At 37.6% G+C, this 17,271-nt stretch overlaps 1 protein-coding gene and 1 long non-coding RNA gene across 2 annotated transcripts; one reads left to right on the plus strand and one right to left on the minus strand.

Annotated features, from left to right (window-relative positions):
• Nucleotides 1–3,800: 3,800 nt before the first annotated feature.
• LOC106160495 (alpha-1,6-mannosyl-glycoprotein 4-beta-N-acetylglucosaminyltransferase-like) lies at nucleotides 3,801–9,720 on the minus strand. The gene is made up of 4 exons (XM_013537114.2): nucleotides 9,585–9,720; nucleotides 8,522–8,568; nucleotides 7,246–7,339; nucleotides 3,801–6,831 (listed from the first exon to the last, which is right to left on the minus strand). The coding sequence occupies exons 1-4, from the start codon at nucleotides 9,703–9,705 to the stop codon at nucleotides 6,056–6,058; spliced, it is 1,038 nt and encodes a 345-aa protein (XP_013392568.2). The 5' UTR covers nucleotides 9,706–9,720; the 3' UTR covers nucleotides 3,801–6,055.
• A 3,436-nt stretch (nucleotides 9,721–13,156) lies between these two features.
• LOC147763275 (uncharacterized) lies at nucleotides 13,157–16,265 on the plus strand. Its single transcript, XR_015333327.1, has 3 exons — nucleotides 13,157–13,424; nucleotides 14,831–14,923; nucleotides 15,334–16,265. It is a non-coding gene; the product is annotated as an uncharacterized LOC147763275 (long non-coding RNA).
• The last annotated feature ends 1,006 nt before the right edge of the window (nucleotides 16,266–17,271 follow it).

A 17,271-nucleotide genomic window follows, 5' to 3' on the forward strand; every position in this document is an offset into this window, starting at 1 on the left:
GATTGTTCCCAGGTGAATGTGTAATTCACACTGATCCCGATGTAATTCCTGTTGTTCACCCCCCTCGCAAAGTGCCGCATGCACTTCATGAAAAGCTCAAAAATGAACTTGAGCGTATGGAGAAGCTTGATGTGATTTGTAAAGTCACAGAGCCCACAGAATGGGTTAATTCTCTAGTGATTGTTGAGAAGCCTGAATCAAGCTCAGGTAAGGTACGCGTGTGCCTGGATCCCAAAGACCTAAATAGAGCTATTTTGAGACCCCATTACCCCCCTAGAACATTAGAAGAAGTATTACCCCAGTTAGCAGGTGCTCAATACTTCAGTAAGTTGGATGCCAGGTCAGGGTATTGGACAATTAAACTATCCACAGAATCCTCATACCTTACGACGTTTAATACGCCATTTGGTAGATACAGATATCTGCGACTGCCTTTTGGTTTGAGATCGTCGCAGGATGAGTTTCAGAGAAGGGTAGACGAAAATTTTGAGGGTCTTGACGGTGTAATAGCCTTAGTAGATGACATCATAGTGTTTGGAAAAAACAGAGAACAGCATGACCAGAATCTGCGTAATGTTTTACAAAGGTCACGTGAGTGTGGGATCAAACACAACAGAGAAAAAATGGAAATCGGCGTGACTAAAGTAAAATATTTTGGTCACATTATCACATCAAAAGGCTTAGAGCCTGACCCGGAAAAGGTCAAAGCAATTAGGGAGATGAAAGCCCCGACTAATAAGAAAGAGTTAGAGACTTTTCTGGGTATGGTGACATACCTTGCTAAATTTGCTCCCAACCTTTCAGAGATTACCACCCCCCTTCGCAAGTTACTTGCAAAAGACATGATTTTTCATTGGATCGATGAGCATGAGAAAGCTCTCAATGAAGTAAAAGAGGTAATCACAGCGGCCCCAAGTCCTACGTTAACGTATTTTGACCCCAGCCAGGTCACTACCCTACAGACTGATGCCTCTAAGTATGGTTTAGGTGCTGCACTGTTGCAGGATGGAAAACCCATAGCTTATGCATCCAAAGCTCTCAATACATCAGAAATCAACTATGCCCAAATAGAAAAAGAAATGTTTGGGATAGTTTTTGGGTGTAAAAGATTTCACCAATACGTTTATGGCCGTAAAGTAGTAGTGGAGACAGACCACAAACCTTTAATTCCTATATTCAAGAAGCCCTTGAATACAGCCCCTCCACGCTTGCAGAGAATGCTGTTACAATTACAGCGATACGATCTGGAGGTAATTTACAAACCAGGTACACAGATACCGCTTGCAGACACATTGTCTCGCAATTTTGTAAAAGACACCTACCCAGAGCTCGCTAAAGGAATGGATGCACACGTACATGCAGTGCTCTCAAAAATTCCTATTAGTGATAGAAAGTTAGACGAAATTCGTCAAGAAACTGAACAAACTGAACAGTTTCAGACTTTGCGCAAAACCGTTTTAAATGGTTGGCCTGTTAAAAGGAGTGATTGCCCCTCTGAGATTATAGAATTTTGGAATCACAGAGACGAATTGTCTTACATTGATGGCCTACTGCTCAAAGGTCAAAAGGTTATCGTACCCCAGAAACTAAGGGTGAAAATGCTGCATTCTATACACACAGGTCACAAAGGAATAGAGAAATGCCAAAAACGAGCCAGATCAGCAATTTTTTGGCCAGGCATGTCAGGTGACATTAATGATTTTGTTTCCAAGTGCCCCATTTGTCTCATGCAGAGAAATAACAACCCTAAACAACCTTTGCAGCCACACCCCATCCCTGATTACCCCTGGCAAACAGTTGCCACTGATTTGTTTACATGGGATGGAAAGGATTTTATAGTTGTAGTTGATTATTACAGTCGATACTTTGAGGTAGCTCAACTTACCTCTACTCAAAGTTATCAGGTAATCAGCAAATTAAAGGTTATATTTGCTAGATTTGGAATCCCAGAAACTGTCTTTTCAGACAATGGTCCTCAGTACGCCTCTCAGGAGTTCACTGATTTCTCCAAGCAATATGATTTCAAACATGTGACCTCCAGCCCCAATTACCCTCAGTCCAACGGACTAGCTGAGAAATATGTCCAAATTGTAAAGAAACTGTTTGAAAAGTCAAAGTCTGATAAATCCGACCCTAATTTGGCCTTATTGGAATACAGGGTGTCCCCCCTTGACATCGGATACTCCCCAGCGCAGTTATTACAAGGACGGCAGTTGCGTTCTGTTTTACCTGCCACCAATCAACAGTTGTGTCCCCAGTTCATTGATCCTGGAAAGGTCAAACATAAGATAGATTCAAGTCGTCAAAAGCAGAAGAAATTTTATGACCATGGTTCCCGACCCCTTCCCCCTATAACTGTAGGTGAGTCAGTCAGATTTCAGCGAAATGACAAGTTATGGAAACCTGCCAATGTCATTGATAAGGTGAATGAAAATTCATTTGTTTTACAAGCTCCTAATGGTGGTATATATCGACGTAACAGGCGTCATATTCTCAAAACAAAAGAGCCCAATGTTCCTCATGACACTGACCCACAAGTGCCTATTTGCACTGAGAATCTGGTTAATAAATCCAGTGATCTTAAAATTCTAGCAGATCACCCAAAGCCTGCTGTAAATGCCCCAGTTAAGTCCCCAGTTAAAGTAAAATCAACTCCTCAGAAAGATGAATGTCATTCACCCCAGCCCTATGTAACACGAGCTGGCAGAGTTTGCAAACAAAAAATTATACAATCTATGTAACTTTTGCAAAGTGATATATAAGACTTTATAGGAAAATACCCTTGGACAAAAGGATATGAACTTAAATATATCAAGAATTTTTCAATGACAATATATGTTCACTATTGGATACACATATCTGACAGGCAGGACTAACAAGCACATATTGCCAGTGCAGGGATATTTCACCAAGACTATGACTGTTAACACCCAGGACATTTGATTGAAGAAAGGGAGATGTAACATTATCTTCTTGTTTTTTGGTAAATGTTATTAAAGTTCACAAGCTTCCATTAGTGGCATTCTTTGAATGACCCTTGGTCACCTACAGATTACACTTGATGACAGTTCTCAGCCATTGTTAAAGTAAACAGGTGTTCCTCATACTTTTTAATGTACATGTATATACAAGCCTAGCACTTCACAATAAACTTTCGTAGAAGTCAGACGCATTGTTGTTGTCTCTCTCCTGAATAGAGTCCAGCACGTTGGACTCTGTAAAGAGCCATCTTATTACAAACCCAATCTCTGGAGTTACAAGAGAGGAGAGAGAAAAAACTTCACATTAGGGGCAGGAAGAGGGTGTGTGTGTGTGGGGGGGGGGGATGGGGAGGGGGAGGTGGGGGGGAGGGGGAAAGGGTATTGTGGAATTTGTTACATATATCACCGCACCAGGCACTGATAAAGTCAGAAGACGGAATATTGGCCGGTAAAGTATCAGTTTATCAGGAGAACTTTTATGGTTCTATAAATACTGCTTGGACAATTACAGTGCTGAATATATTGAATCTTAAATAATTAAAGTATCTGTACATCGCTGTGCATGTGATAAGATGAGAAAAAGTTGATGCGGTTGACCTGCACGTCTTAACTGATGGGCAGCTGAGTGACTTCTGAGCATTGAAACTAAAAAGAAAAAAATGGCGGTCAGGAAAGTTTTGACCAATGAGTGATGCGTGCGTATCAATAATAAGAGTGATAAAAAACAAGAAATGAACACATGGAATTACTTAGTTATTATTGTTAATGAAAAAAACTAACATAATGTGTTAATATAATCAAAATTTATTTTAACAGTCTTCCAAATGAAAGTGAGATTAAACTTCAACAAAAGAAGTGTAAAATAAGAAACATTGTAAGTCTAAACATTCATAAAACAAAGAAAAACATCAAACTAAAAGGGTTAAACTACTAAAGAATATAAAATAGATCTAATAAATTTTAGTACTAAGTAAAACTGTAACTTTCAAGCTTTCGGAAAGTTTCACAAAGGTATCAACACTGAGCAACGCACTACACGACAGAACGTCCTACACCACGAAAGGAGTTTAACAAAATAACGCAAAGCAAAGCTGTTATAAGTCACGTGAGTGAACGTAGGAAAAAATGACCCTGAAAACAAGCCATAATATGATATAAATTCAAATAAGCGTAATAAGTACAGGAATAAACGATTAATTAAATACACCCTTGATAATGGTTACATTATCTCGATTTTCCTCAAAAATCTTATCCCCGTTCTACCCTCTACCAGGGCCGCAGTTATTATTGTGGACATTTTGGCTGAAGCGACCAAAATGACTGTCTATTTATCTAGAGACATATCTGTGAATATCTGTGGAAAATCAATCTGTCGCCCTGGTAGAGGATTTCCCCCTGCAGAGAGCGTGTAGAAGCGTACCTACCCGTGTTGAAGCATACCTACCCACTCAACATACAACCCCAGCAAATATAACGTGAAAAGTCCTGTAGATAGGCTACAGCACGATCTGCGGCATTGATATCAGGGATAATACAGCTTCTCCTCTATCTTGTCTTGCAAAGCCTGCTGACTGTTGAACTGGCCGCAGAGTTCAAAGGGCGTCGTCTTAAAGCAATTGGCTTAATTAGGAACACGTTTCCAACTGCGGCAACAAACCGCGACGTGTAACAGCTATCAGCAACAAACAACAAAGTTTGCATCACACAACTATGGGCGTATATCTGGCGGAGCCGGCAGACTAAAACTATATGTACCTGGTGGTTCAAAATCCGATTTTCTTAATTTCCGATGGAGCCTTCATGATTACCAAAGACAATCAGTAAATTCGAAATAAAAATAAGTGCGTTAAACGGACAAGGCAGTAACGGGGACACGCAGATTCAGTGATCTATTCAGTAACACAGAGTCACAGATTTCTTTCACTAGATATTCACAAATATGTCTCTGGCTTATTTTTGACACAATTGTCTACTGTGACCCTGTTGTCAAATCTCAAGGATATTTTAAGGGACCATTCCCAGACCCTATCGTACTAACTGTGGATCGATCTATCTCCAAGGGGTTTCTCGCTAAATTGCAATCAACTTAAGCGGCTTAGATGTCTGGCACGCAAACTGAGGCTGTTAGGGGGTAATTAACTATCGTTTAACAGCTTCAGTAGGCATGCAAGACATCTAAGACGCTTAAGCTGAAAGCAATTTAGCGAGAAACTCCTTTGAGATGGATCGATCCTGTTAGATCGATCTAGGTGTGGAAACCCCAAGTTATTCAGTCTCACACAGTGTCTGTATATGAAAGCGAGCAATATCAACCTACGGTGTTTGAGGGTTCAGTCTACCACAGCAGTTTAAAATATTCATTCAACCACAGCAGCTGTGTGAATTTTCGAGTATTTCTTCTGGGTACAATTATGTGTCAATGGTAGGCCTACTTTATCGTCCGTATGATATTTGTAATGAACTCGGATAAAAAAAAATCCCGCTCGTTTTAAAGCTGTTTTAACTTTTTTTCATCATTGGCGCCAAATACAGCAGTAAACGAAGAGCAACTACCCCGTTATCTTGAAGCGCGTGAGTTTATTGAACACTGCCCACAATAAAGAATGGGATTGGTCTGTGAAATCCCACGTCCACATCCTGGCTGGAAGATACTCTATGAGGACAGGGGACGATAGCAGCCACTTACAAAATTATTGTTTCCGATAAGGCCTCTAGAAAGTTTACAAAATTGAAGAGGAGGCCCCTGTGGGATCTCATCCAATCAAGCAACATGTCTACTCTCAAGCTACTACCCCGCCCCTACCCGCCTCTTTTCAATTCTGTATATTTTTATAGAGGCCCGTGTGATATCAAACGGTAAATGGAAAATATTGAATTGAACAGAAAAAAATACGAGCGTAATTCTGCAATGTTGGCATAATGATGACGAGAAATCAGAGCAAGATTTTAGTAAATTAAACAAAATTAACTAAAGTGAGCCCCCACATATAAAATTCCCCTCCATGTTAAATCCCAATAAATTCGAATACTAATGCCATACCCATAAGACAAATCCACGTAGGTTAAAGGGAATTTCAAAGTGGGATTTTAATTTTCACTTTTCTTTTTGCACCTATTGTCTGATTATTTTTACCATCTTTGAAGTAAATGTCAAGCTTTATTTTAGGTCCTTTCCTCGACTTTTCTTCCGAAGAAGACCATTCACCCTGATGCTGGAATAAAGACTGCTTGTGGTAGATATGTTCCTTCTGAGTCATTGACATTAGGAAATGGAGAATAAGCCAATCACAAGGTTGCTCGTCGTAAAATAAAATCAAGTACCTTGCAAGTTTCTCCAAGTCTTTGGACTTGAACAATTTCCCTATGAATCCAAGAACTGAAAATTCTAAGCATATCCATGGAGTCTTGTCATTTGCTAAAATAAAGGCACGTATGTCTTCGAAGAATCCAAGAGCGGGAATCACATCGTCTTCAATCTGAATATAGTATTCTGAAATATTTCTTCCGTACAGAAACATAAAAGCATAATCAATATTCTGTTTCGATCGCCATTTTACTTTCTCCAGAGAATTATTATAATTCCTTTTCAAATTTTCTAATGGGGGGTAGTTGTTTTCTGGAACTTGCATCACTAGAATAAATCCACTTTTGATGTAGTCATCAAATTTGGCGCTCATATTTTTCAAGACATTTTCATTGTATTGTGTATCAAAATTTGCCAGGAATACCAGTAATACAATGTTCTCTTTCTCACTTGCAGACGTCCTGTTTATTATGTAGGTAATCGTCTGCAACAAATACACAGTTCCCTTTAGTCGTTTGACAGACGGGATGCCAATGGTAAGGAAACCTAAAAGTTAGTTAATATTATATGTTTTACAATCTAATGGAGACAAAGGCATTTGAAAGCAAATATCCAATTTGACTGGACTGTCATAGTATAGAGGTCACGTAATCGATCAGTTTTCCTTTTAAAGAATGTAGCGTTTTTCCTTTGAAGTATTTGATTCAAACTTTAAAACTCAGCATTGACTCCAATTGTAAAACTTAATGCAAAGGTTTGAAACATTACGAACAAACTGAAAAGGGGTTGTATCTGTTTTACTTAAATCGTTTGGCATTCATATTATACATTTTTCTTTCCAAAGGTGTTGATTCGAAAATAGATCTGATGCAAGGTGATGAGAGAGAGAGAGAGAAAGAGTGCAGGCCGAATGAAGGAAAAAGTAAAGTAGGAAAAGAGATACAGCTTAGCATTTTGTACCTTTCTTCTGTCGGTGGTTCCCAAAAACAGACACATTCCTGAGTTCCAAATTATCCAATCGAGAACGCGTAGATGGACTTTGGCCCATACTTGTCTAAAAAGGAATCGTTTAATTTCTGAAAACTTTTGCAACAGTCGCACCAATAATAATACTTAAAGCAAATGGTTTTTATTTCATGGTCAGACATATTTGACCCTCAGACTAGTTAGTCCCCTATTCTGAATGGGGCCTGAGATAACCCAAAGGGCCCGATCTGACCACTCGGGATACAGTAGTAATATATACTAGTACTGCTAAAAAAAGTTAGGGTTATGCCCGGGTAAAATTGAGGTACTAGTGAAAAGATAGCATGCTTGCAATTATGGCGGTACGTCTTTGAGTAGTCATCGTGTGAGTTACCCTGCAAAATCCTCGACTGACACATTCTCTAGTCATTGTTCCAACGCTGTGGTTTGTCACTTGAGGGAAAAAGGAGGGACATAAACTTATTGAATGCAGACTTTGGTATACAAGACGCTGTTTGAAGACAAAAAGTAAGTCGTTCAATAACTTATAGGCCGAGTCAGCGGTTAACGGAGACATGGAGTTAGTCAACAGACATACTGGCAGGTAAGTGCGAACTTGTGCCACAACCCCAGTTCAGGAACAATATATAGCGGTCATTAAATACATCGTGTGAGGACCAGGGTTTTACAGCAGAACAATGTAATGACTGGAGTTCTTCTTTAAAAGAAAAAAAAACAGGAATATTTTTCCGAGGCTTAGGTCACAGAGATGTCCTTCATGCCAGTGTAACCCCATCATCCCGAGGGAGAGAGGAGATTCTTTACTTAGCACCTTTTATGTAAGAAGTGTGGAAAAATTAGACTATTGGTTCAAGAAAGAAAAATGTGATAAATTATATCGTGATTTAATGTAATTTTTAATTTTTTTTTAAAGATCATTGTCCTTTCAAGTTAAAAAAACATTGGCTTAACCCGATTTGAAGTTTGTACTCATACATCATGCAGTATAATGACTTGAAGGGTAATGTTTTACATATGTATATTTTAAAAATTCCAACATCCATTATATCATATCACTAGCAGTAAACGCCTTGTTTTGAAAAATCTGCTCAATCCTGCAAATATTTCACATCCTAGAATTGCTTGACCTAACAGTGCACCTAAAGCTGCCGAATCGATTTATAATATGCTGCTAATTCCACGAAAGCGTGTAAGCGTTTTTCAGGGGTTAAGTCTTCTAAGAATTGACAAAATTCATAAAAAATGTTACCTGATTCTTTTCAATCGATAAATATCCAGTCAGATCTGAGGAGTAGGCTGAAATACGCAAAGTGAATGTTACATTAGATTTACATTGTTCCTTGAGAAACCATTGAATTGCATGTATATTATCTTTTAAGGAAGCAAATTGCTTGATTATAATGTGTCGCATACCAATGTGCCTCTAGTTTCAATATTAACAGAATTATAGATTCATGAATTAGTTCGTTTTTTTTAGCTAATTGCATACATACACAGGGGCAGATCCAGGATTATTTGAAGGGGGGTCCGGAACGACAGGCCTCGGATGCGAGGCCGAAATCGCCCCCTTGATGTGGGATTTGGGGCCTGCTCAAGGGCCCCGGAATTTTTTTTGGTAATTTGGAGAACTAACAGTGCCCTTTGGAACTGTTTAGAACTATAATTTAGCTAGTCAAAATTCTAATTTCAAGAGGGGAATATCGGTGTGATATATTTTTCAGAAACCGAAAGGGGGGGGGGGGGGGGGGGGGTCAGGACTACCCTGACACCCCCCCCCCCCCCCCTCTAAATCCGCCAGTGCATAAAAACATATATGCTATATCAGGAATGGAAATAGTACCAATAACAAGAAACCAAGAAGAGAAAGTGGAAGTAGGGGGATAAAGATGCTACACTTTTCTTTAGGTATGGCACTTAAGGATTACACGCAAAAACAGTGAGAAATGAGAAGGTGAGGGAGATCCTAGGGAAGACAAAGCTCGGTGACAAAACAAGGGGGTGGAGACTTCACTGCTGTGGGCATTTTAGACGGCGGGAAGAAAAATATGTGGGACAAAAAAAAAAATGCTGGGAATGAAACCACCAGGAGAGAGGAAACAAGGGAGGCCAGTGGAAAGATTTATGGATGCGATCAAAGGGGATATGCAAGAGACGGGAGTGGAAGATGACCATGCGCGGAACCGGTGTGGGTGGAGACAGATAATCCGCCTTGGTGACCCCTGAAAAGGGACAGTCCCGAAAGATACAGAAGAAGGAGAAGAAGATCAAGACATTCTGCATCCAAAGTAAAGCAAAGTTCGTCATAAACTCACCCTTCTGCGCCCCTTTACTCAGAACCTCCCTGTGAAATTTTTTGACTGTTACAAGATATAAACAGACTGCAAATAAAAATCCAACAGCAATTAAACGCTGTAATAGTATTAACCTTGCCATAGTTCCACCACTTTCCTTGCCAAAGACACACCTGGTACGCTATTATATATATAAATTATATATTATATATTAAGTACGTGGATGATCGTGGTTTATATAATTAACAAGGACTAATACGCCTATGCAGATCTTCAATGCTATGGTAAATGTAACCCGTGCTACTCATTTATTAATACATTGTGCATTTAAATGTTTTATAATGCTCACAACGTAATAAAAAGATGTACTATAATAATGTAATGTAATATAAGCCTTATATGATATTGTATTATCTCTAGGTTGAATTTTGCATCTTTGTGTTGAAAGTTATCACCACTGGGCCACAAGCAACCGGCACTGAAGTCAATACTGTTAAAATGTTGGAAAGTTGACAAAAATCCTCATTTTGCTGTGTTCACACTGGGTTGTAAGACATACCAGAGAAGTAGATTGCTTCTACATGTATGGACATACTATATTTGCTGCGAATATGAGTCAGGGGTAGCTTAAATTCACACTTATAAGATATTCCATTGAGTAAGATAGCAAGATAATTTTTGCCCGAATCCCATCATTTTTATTTCAACGTACGCCAATTTTTGTGCGTTTTTATTTTTAAGCATATAAATGGCTATTTTCACCAAAATGACAAATAATTTGGAAAATATACGGAGCCAAATATGAAACAAGAAGTCTGGTGTCAAGATTATATTGTAGTTGCCGTAGGCCTGGTCCTGCCATTCACTGCCACTGTTACAGTTTCCAGTTACCGTTGTACAAAGAGTAAAACTAAAAGAGTATTCGCTGACGCTCGGTCCCAGACATAACGCGAAGGTTATGAACGCTTATACGGGTCTGGGGCGCTTATTAAAATGACGGCTTGTACGTGTATCATAGAAAGTTCTTTTTTAGTTATACCTTTTCCCATGCAGTTAATTTCAAGTTTAGAACTGATTGCTGTGTCGTGTCTAGCGTACTTGTTAGGTTTTTAGGCCTACATCGTATTTCAGTATTTCCTCTTCTCTTCACCACATTTGACTTTTTTTTTTTGTTTCGTTATTTTAGTGACTAAAAGCGCTAGTTTAAACTTTTGGGATCAGAAAGTTTTTGACGAAAAAGCATATCAAAATTATGAAAAAACATAGACTGATCAATAGATCTAATGCTGCTGAAGCTCCTGTTACATGTACACAGAGCTTGCGATCGCCTGGAAAACGAATTTTCGCCCATTCTCACAAATGTGAGCCAAAAGAAAAGGCTCCAACATTTAATTTAGCTCATTAACACTGGTGTATGAATTTGATGTTAACTATCAAATATTGTCAAAGCCCAACGTTAGCAAAAATTCATAAACCAAGCGACCAAAGAAGTGATGAATTTATTATGTAGGAGGGTATGGTCACTTCTATCAATGTGGTATCTGTTTGTTATAGGTGTCGAACTAGCAAGGGTGCGGAATCTCAAGCAAAACGTACTTTATATTACAAACACAAAAAAATGTGAGCTTCAACTACACAGAATTTTTATTGTATTGAAAACATTGTGCAGCGACCAAATCTTGCATACAATTTTCGACATGCAAGTGCAATATATGTTTACATATTTTAGTTATCATCAAAATGCTATTGTCTCTCACTATAAATGCAGATTTGGATTTATGTATAGGAGATGTAGCCCATATAGCGAAAGGACCGAAGAACTAGGAGGTACTATCGAGGAAGACACAAATCTCCCTGGGAATGCTAACTGGGATTCTTATTATTTTACTGACCCATGAAATAACCAGTTAGTTCTGTGCTCTTCCGTCCGCGTCAGTTCTGTCAGGGAACAAACTTATTTTGTCTCCAAGTAATTGTTTTACTATTTAAGATATCTTTGATTTTAAGTTGATTGTTTAACGCGCTGACTAGTCCTCTGACGATCTATATCCAGATATGTCAATATGACAGTACACAAAATAAGTAGAGTGAATGATATGCATACTTGAAAAAAGTTCATGTAGTGCCCGTACTCGTACCATGAAATACAACCTCTATCCTTCTTATCTTGAAAAGTAAAAAAAAAAAAGCTTACTTAAAAATATTTTGGAAGAACGTTTTTGCTCCTTGTATTAAGCTACAGAAGTGTAATTGCAAGTCACGACTTTCCTTTTGGCGCCCCTTGAGTGGTTTTTCCTTGTTTATCTTTGAAGTAAATGTCCCGCGACATATTAGGTCCTTTCCTGGACTTCTCTTCCGAAGAAGACCAGTCCCCCTGATGCTGGAATAAAGACTGTTTGTGGAAGATGCGCTTTTTCTGAGTCATCGAAGTTAGGAAATGATCGATAAGACAATCACAAGGTTGCTCGTCGTAAAATAAAATCAAGTACCTTGCAAATTTTTCCAGGTCTTTGGACTTGAACAGTTTCCCAATAAATCCAAGAATAGAAAATTCTAAACATATCCATGGCTTTTTGCTATTTTCTATGATAAAAGCACGTATGTCTTTGGTGAATCCACGGGCTGGAATCACATCGTCTTCAATCTGAATATAGTATTCTGAAATATTTCTTCCGTACAGAAACATAAAAGCATAATCAACATTCTGTTTCGATCGCCATTTTACTTTCTCCGGAGAATCATTATAATTCCTCTTCAAATTTTCTAACGGAGGGTAATTTTTTCTGGAACTTGCATCACTAGAATAAATCCACTCTTGACGTAATCATCAAATTTTGCGCTGATACTTTTCAAGACATTTTCATTATATTGTGTATCAAAATTTGCCAGGAACACCAATAAAACAATTTTCTCCCTCTCACTTGGTGACGTCACGTTTATTATGTAAGAAATCGTCTGCAACAGATACACGGTCCCCTTTGCTCATTTGACAGACGGAATACCAATGGTAAGAAATCCTGAAACATTTCAATTGAGAAATATTAACCAACTGTTAATATTAGATAGTTTAAAGTTGAATGACAGAACAGGATAGAACCGTAAAATGCATGTTTACAGAGATTACAGAGAGAATAAAAAAGTTTTTTCTGTTCTTCAAAACTTTCTTTTTCTCAAATTGTTAAACTTGGTGCAAGGAGTAAACATTTTGATTGCATCTGAAAGCAGTTATATATTGAAAAATATTAATGAAAAATAAGATATTTACGGTTTAGGGAATCTGGTTAGATAGATAGATGGATAGATAGATAGATAGACAGATAGAGTAGCATTCTAGACTTTTCTTCTGCCTGTGTTTCCCAAAAACAGACACATCCCCGAGTTCCATGGCATCCCATCGAGAAAAAACAGAAGGACTCTGGTCCACGCTTGTCTGAAAAAAATAATTTAAATTCCTTCATCTTTGCAATAGTACAAAGCTGTGTAGCGCTAAAGTCACCACAGAGAGAACAAATATAACGGGAGTTTTTTGTTTGTGTAGGGGGTTTAGGTTCAAATACGTTTTATATTTTCATTTAACAGATGTTGAAACCAAGGAGTTATAACAGAAGGAGATTACACGCGTGGAGGTGGAGCCCGTATTACGGTCTCTCATTGGTCGGAATGAATAGAACCCAGAGAACAATGGATGCCTATCTCTGTTACGCTTAATTGGTACTCTCGTTTAAATCTCGTTTGTCAGAATAGATGCCTTCGTCTGTCGTTTGGAGAGGACACAAACAGAAACGCAGTCAAAAGTTTCTTAAAATGAGAGAATTACAGAATTTATATGATATTACGTTGGACAAGGTTTTCAAAAAACAGGTAAGTGCTTTTAAATGCATAACTACACGAAATATGAAGATAAATTGCAACTTTTATGTCGTAGGGTCTCACTGTGTAAGTGTCCAGCTACACGTTGATCTCGCGAGGTGGTGTGTGGAGAATAAATATTGCACGAAAAATATTTCCCACTCATAACAAGTGCCTATAAATATAGTATCAGATGAAGAAAGTTTGGTCTTTATACAGTTGCAATTGTTAAGTAATTTCTGGCAATAGCAAAGAATAAAACTTGGGTGCACTTTCAGTAGCCGAATAACAAGCAGATGCTTAAGCCGCCATCTTGTTAATATTTCGAAAAAAAATTACTCCAAAAGACATTTTCCTCCTCCTATTTGAAACTTGTGTCACATGACAGTCATAAAATTTAACTAATTGTTATGTATGCAACACACTTGCTTGAGCAGTATTGTTTTTTTTTGCGATTTTACATGTGGTCTAGCTTGGATACGACAATTGACAATTTTCATGAGTTCCGATCAAAAAGTGTTACGCTTGTTACGGCCAAAAGCCTTACCGCTTTTTGTACTTTTCAAATGCAAGATTATAAAAAAATTTGGTGTGTTTAGATTCTTGAACATCTTGGTCGTGGCGTGGTATATATTGCATGGATTCTGCTCCAATATTTCTTGAAAAAAATAACCTGATTTGTTCAGAATACCAATTTTTTACTCTAGTGTTATGGGTTAAATGTACCATTTTGGCCTTTACCTTTTTCATGTTTAAATCTAAAAAGACTTATCATGACAGTTGGTCATCATTTTTCTTCTCACCATGGTGGGTGGCTTTGGAGTGGTAACTTTGTTGTTAAAGTAAAGTGCTCAGTTTTTTAGACTGGAAAATTTTGCCTCCACCCAGCATTTTCCATCATGGCGGTCTAACAGGAAGTTTGACTTTATGGCATAGTTATTTTTAACTTATTTAGTCTTCTTTTTACATATATGTGTTTTAATTTATATTAAACCTTTGAAAAAAGAACACATATGAATCCTGGTGCTTTTAATTTAAAGTCTAAAGGTTTTAAGTTCACCTAGGCTATACCAATTACTTAACCTGTTATCTCACTACACATCTCCTTTTGAGTCAAGGTGTGTAAGACACACCTTACTGTGTAAGACACCTCTATAATTAAGGGGTACTTGCTTCTCTACATTAATTATACTTCACTACTTTGGCATGTTAGGTGGCAAGCTTGGATGTTTCTGTTCATTTTAAGAAAGAAGCTTTGCCTTGGTGGTTACAAAAGAATAGAACTCTATTAAGGTTTATTCATTACTTGAAAGTAAATATTTCATCTTGCAGTGTTGAATCAGAAATTCTCTCAAAATTGATAATGAATTTTACATGCTTATCTTAACACTACTCAAGTTTTTTTTATTCTATTATAGATATGGGAGGCGCTTGCATTGAATACATGAATTATGGTCAGGCTGGAAAAAATTAAAATATGTCAATGAAAAAAGGAGGTCAGCGTGTCTGGGGTAAGTTACTTTTGTCATAATGCCTACAATGCATTAAACATTCACTAACAACAGTACCCTTTTTTAAATTTTTTTCAAAATACAACAACCTTGGGCATTTTCCTTTTAGCAACCAGCCTCTCTGAAATCCCCTTTTTGTCCTGTCAGAAGAGTAGGAACAAGGGCGGATGTAAATAATTTCTTGTAATAAGTACAATTGCTTTCAATTTCTTGGGGTTATTAGCTTGTGATCATGAATCTTGATATTCTATATAAATTTAGTTGTAAATTGTTCATTTATGTGGTGAACATTATTTCAGTCAAGTCAAAACAAGACACATTAAACTTCACTGCGTAATTCCATAATGTCTTCATGGATACTAGTAGTTCATAATGCTATTATTATGTTTTTTTTTTTTTCTAACCTACAGGTTTCTCTCTTTTCTGAGTGGCATGGCATTGGCAGGCAGAAGGAAAGGCCCTGAAGAAATTCTCACTTGAGTTGTCCTTTTTGGAGAAGAAACTGGATAAGACTGGCCAACAGAGATTGCATTAAATTAATAGTGCTCCTTCATGACATTTTAAAATATTTTCAGTCACCTAACTGACTCTATACCTTTCAAAAGTTGACATAAATTTTATGTTACTGTCACGTGGAAAAAAATTCAAAACCTATATATAATTTGTTGAGTGCCATGGTATAACAGTCTACTTGATTGCCAGTAAAATTTGGACTGTTTCAGTGAAATTTCTTTAAAGCAGTCACTTACTGGCCCAGTTAATTTTTTCAGCTGTAACATGTACTCCAGTTCATTTTATAAATGTTCTTACTAAGTGTTGTCTTGATTTATAATAACCTTTTGAAAATCCCATGTTTTTTATCCTATTTGTAAGAATTAGCCACTTTATCTTCTAGGGGTTTTTTTTCATTCAGCCCATTAGATTCTCAGACCTTGCTGGCCTGTGAGTGGAATAGTATCTGGCACAGACTGGTATCAGCAAGTCAGATAAAAAAGAATATAATAATTTCTATTTGCACGGTTGAAAAAAATGCCAACATAGACTGCATAAAACTGGAAAACCATAGCAACTTAGTCATTCTTATGACTTCATTAAATACTGCTTACGTGTAAAATTTTGTTTTTGTTCTTCTATTGATATAATAAAATGGTTTTACTCATGATGCTTGAGTATAGAGTTGACTTAAAAGATATTTTAAGTTAATATAGTAAATAATAGTTTGAAATTCAAAATTCTCATCTTTATTTGTTTCACTTTAAAGAGCTCAGTTAATACTAAAATTTCTGATATATTTTGTATATAAATATATTTATGAATGAATAAAAATTATTCTTAATGTTTAGCACTGTGTACTTGTTTACCGACAAATATGAAGTGTTAGTATGTGTCAAAATAATCCTGAAAAAAAGGGAGATTTCCAAGATAAAGAAATTTATAACGAGTATTTAGTAAACTGGCATGTCGTGGCATTGCCTCAACCTTTGATTAAAATTTCACTTTAATGCATTATGATATTAAAATTATACCGAGTGAGAGAAAAAAATACTTAAAGAAATTTAAAACCAGTCACAAAGCTTAGGCACTGTCTCAATGTATATGTTTATGGGACCCAAGGGCAGGAGGGTCCAAACGTTTATGTATTAATATTATGTTCTTTGGCAGTGAGGACAGACGTTAACTTGAATGTCATTTTCACAAACCACAGTTGGGACGTTTTCTTTTGACTTATCCTTGGTGATTTTTCACTGAGTTGTGCAAAAGAAAAGCCATCTATCACCGACTCAAAAAAAACTCATGGCGACCATCCTCAGTCACCACCTTATAATCGCTTTCTATGATATCGTTCCCTCCCAGCACATCGTCCAAATAACTACCTGTGCAAAAAATCGTCAGCATACAGCGCCGCTTTGACACTACTGATCTCGAACTCTAACGCGAAATAACGCATATAAAATCAATCTCCAAGCGGAGGAGAGCGACCCAGACGAAACCTTGAGACAGGAGGCCCCCCGTAGCTAGCTCCGCCCACCGTAACAGACATCGGACAATAGAGAGGCTTGCGTGTAATCTCCTTCTGTTATAACTCCTTGTTGAAACTGACACCTTAACCGTAGGCTGTCATACAAACTCCCGCGTCTTTTCTGTAGGCGTCGCTTGATAATAGGGGAGAGCGGGGTGGGTTGGAACGCGGGTAAGTTGGAACATTGGCTTTATTTCTTAAATCACAAGACCGATCATGTGCTCCTTCAGCATAAAAATGTCACGTGGCATGGTCATTCATCCGGTAAACTTGTGGAAGTTTCGAAAATGCAGTAAAAGTTTTATGCGAAAAAAACTTATTTTTGCTA

The sequence above is a fragment of the Lingula anatina genome, chromosome 3, assembly GCF_051362555.1.
Source record: "Lingula anatina isolate TDL-2025a chromosome 3, LinAna3.0, whole genome shotgun sequence".
Classification (NCBI taxonomy): domain Eukaryota; kingdom Metazoa; phylum Brachiopoda; class Lingulata; order Lingulida; family Lingulidae; genus Lingula; species Lingula anatina.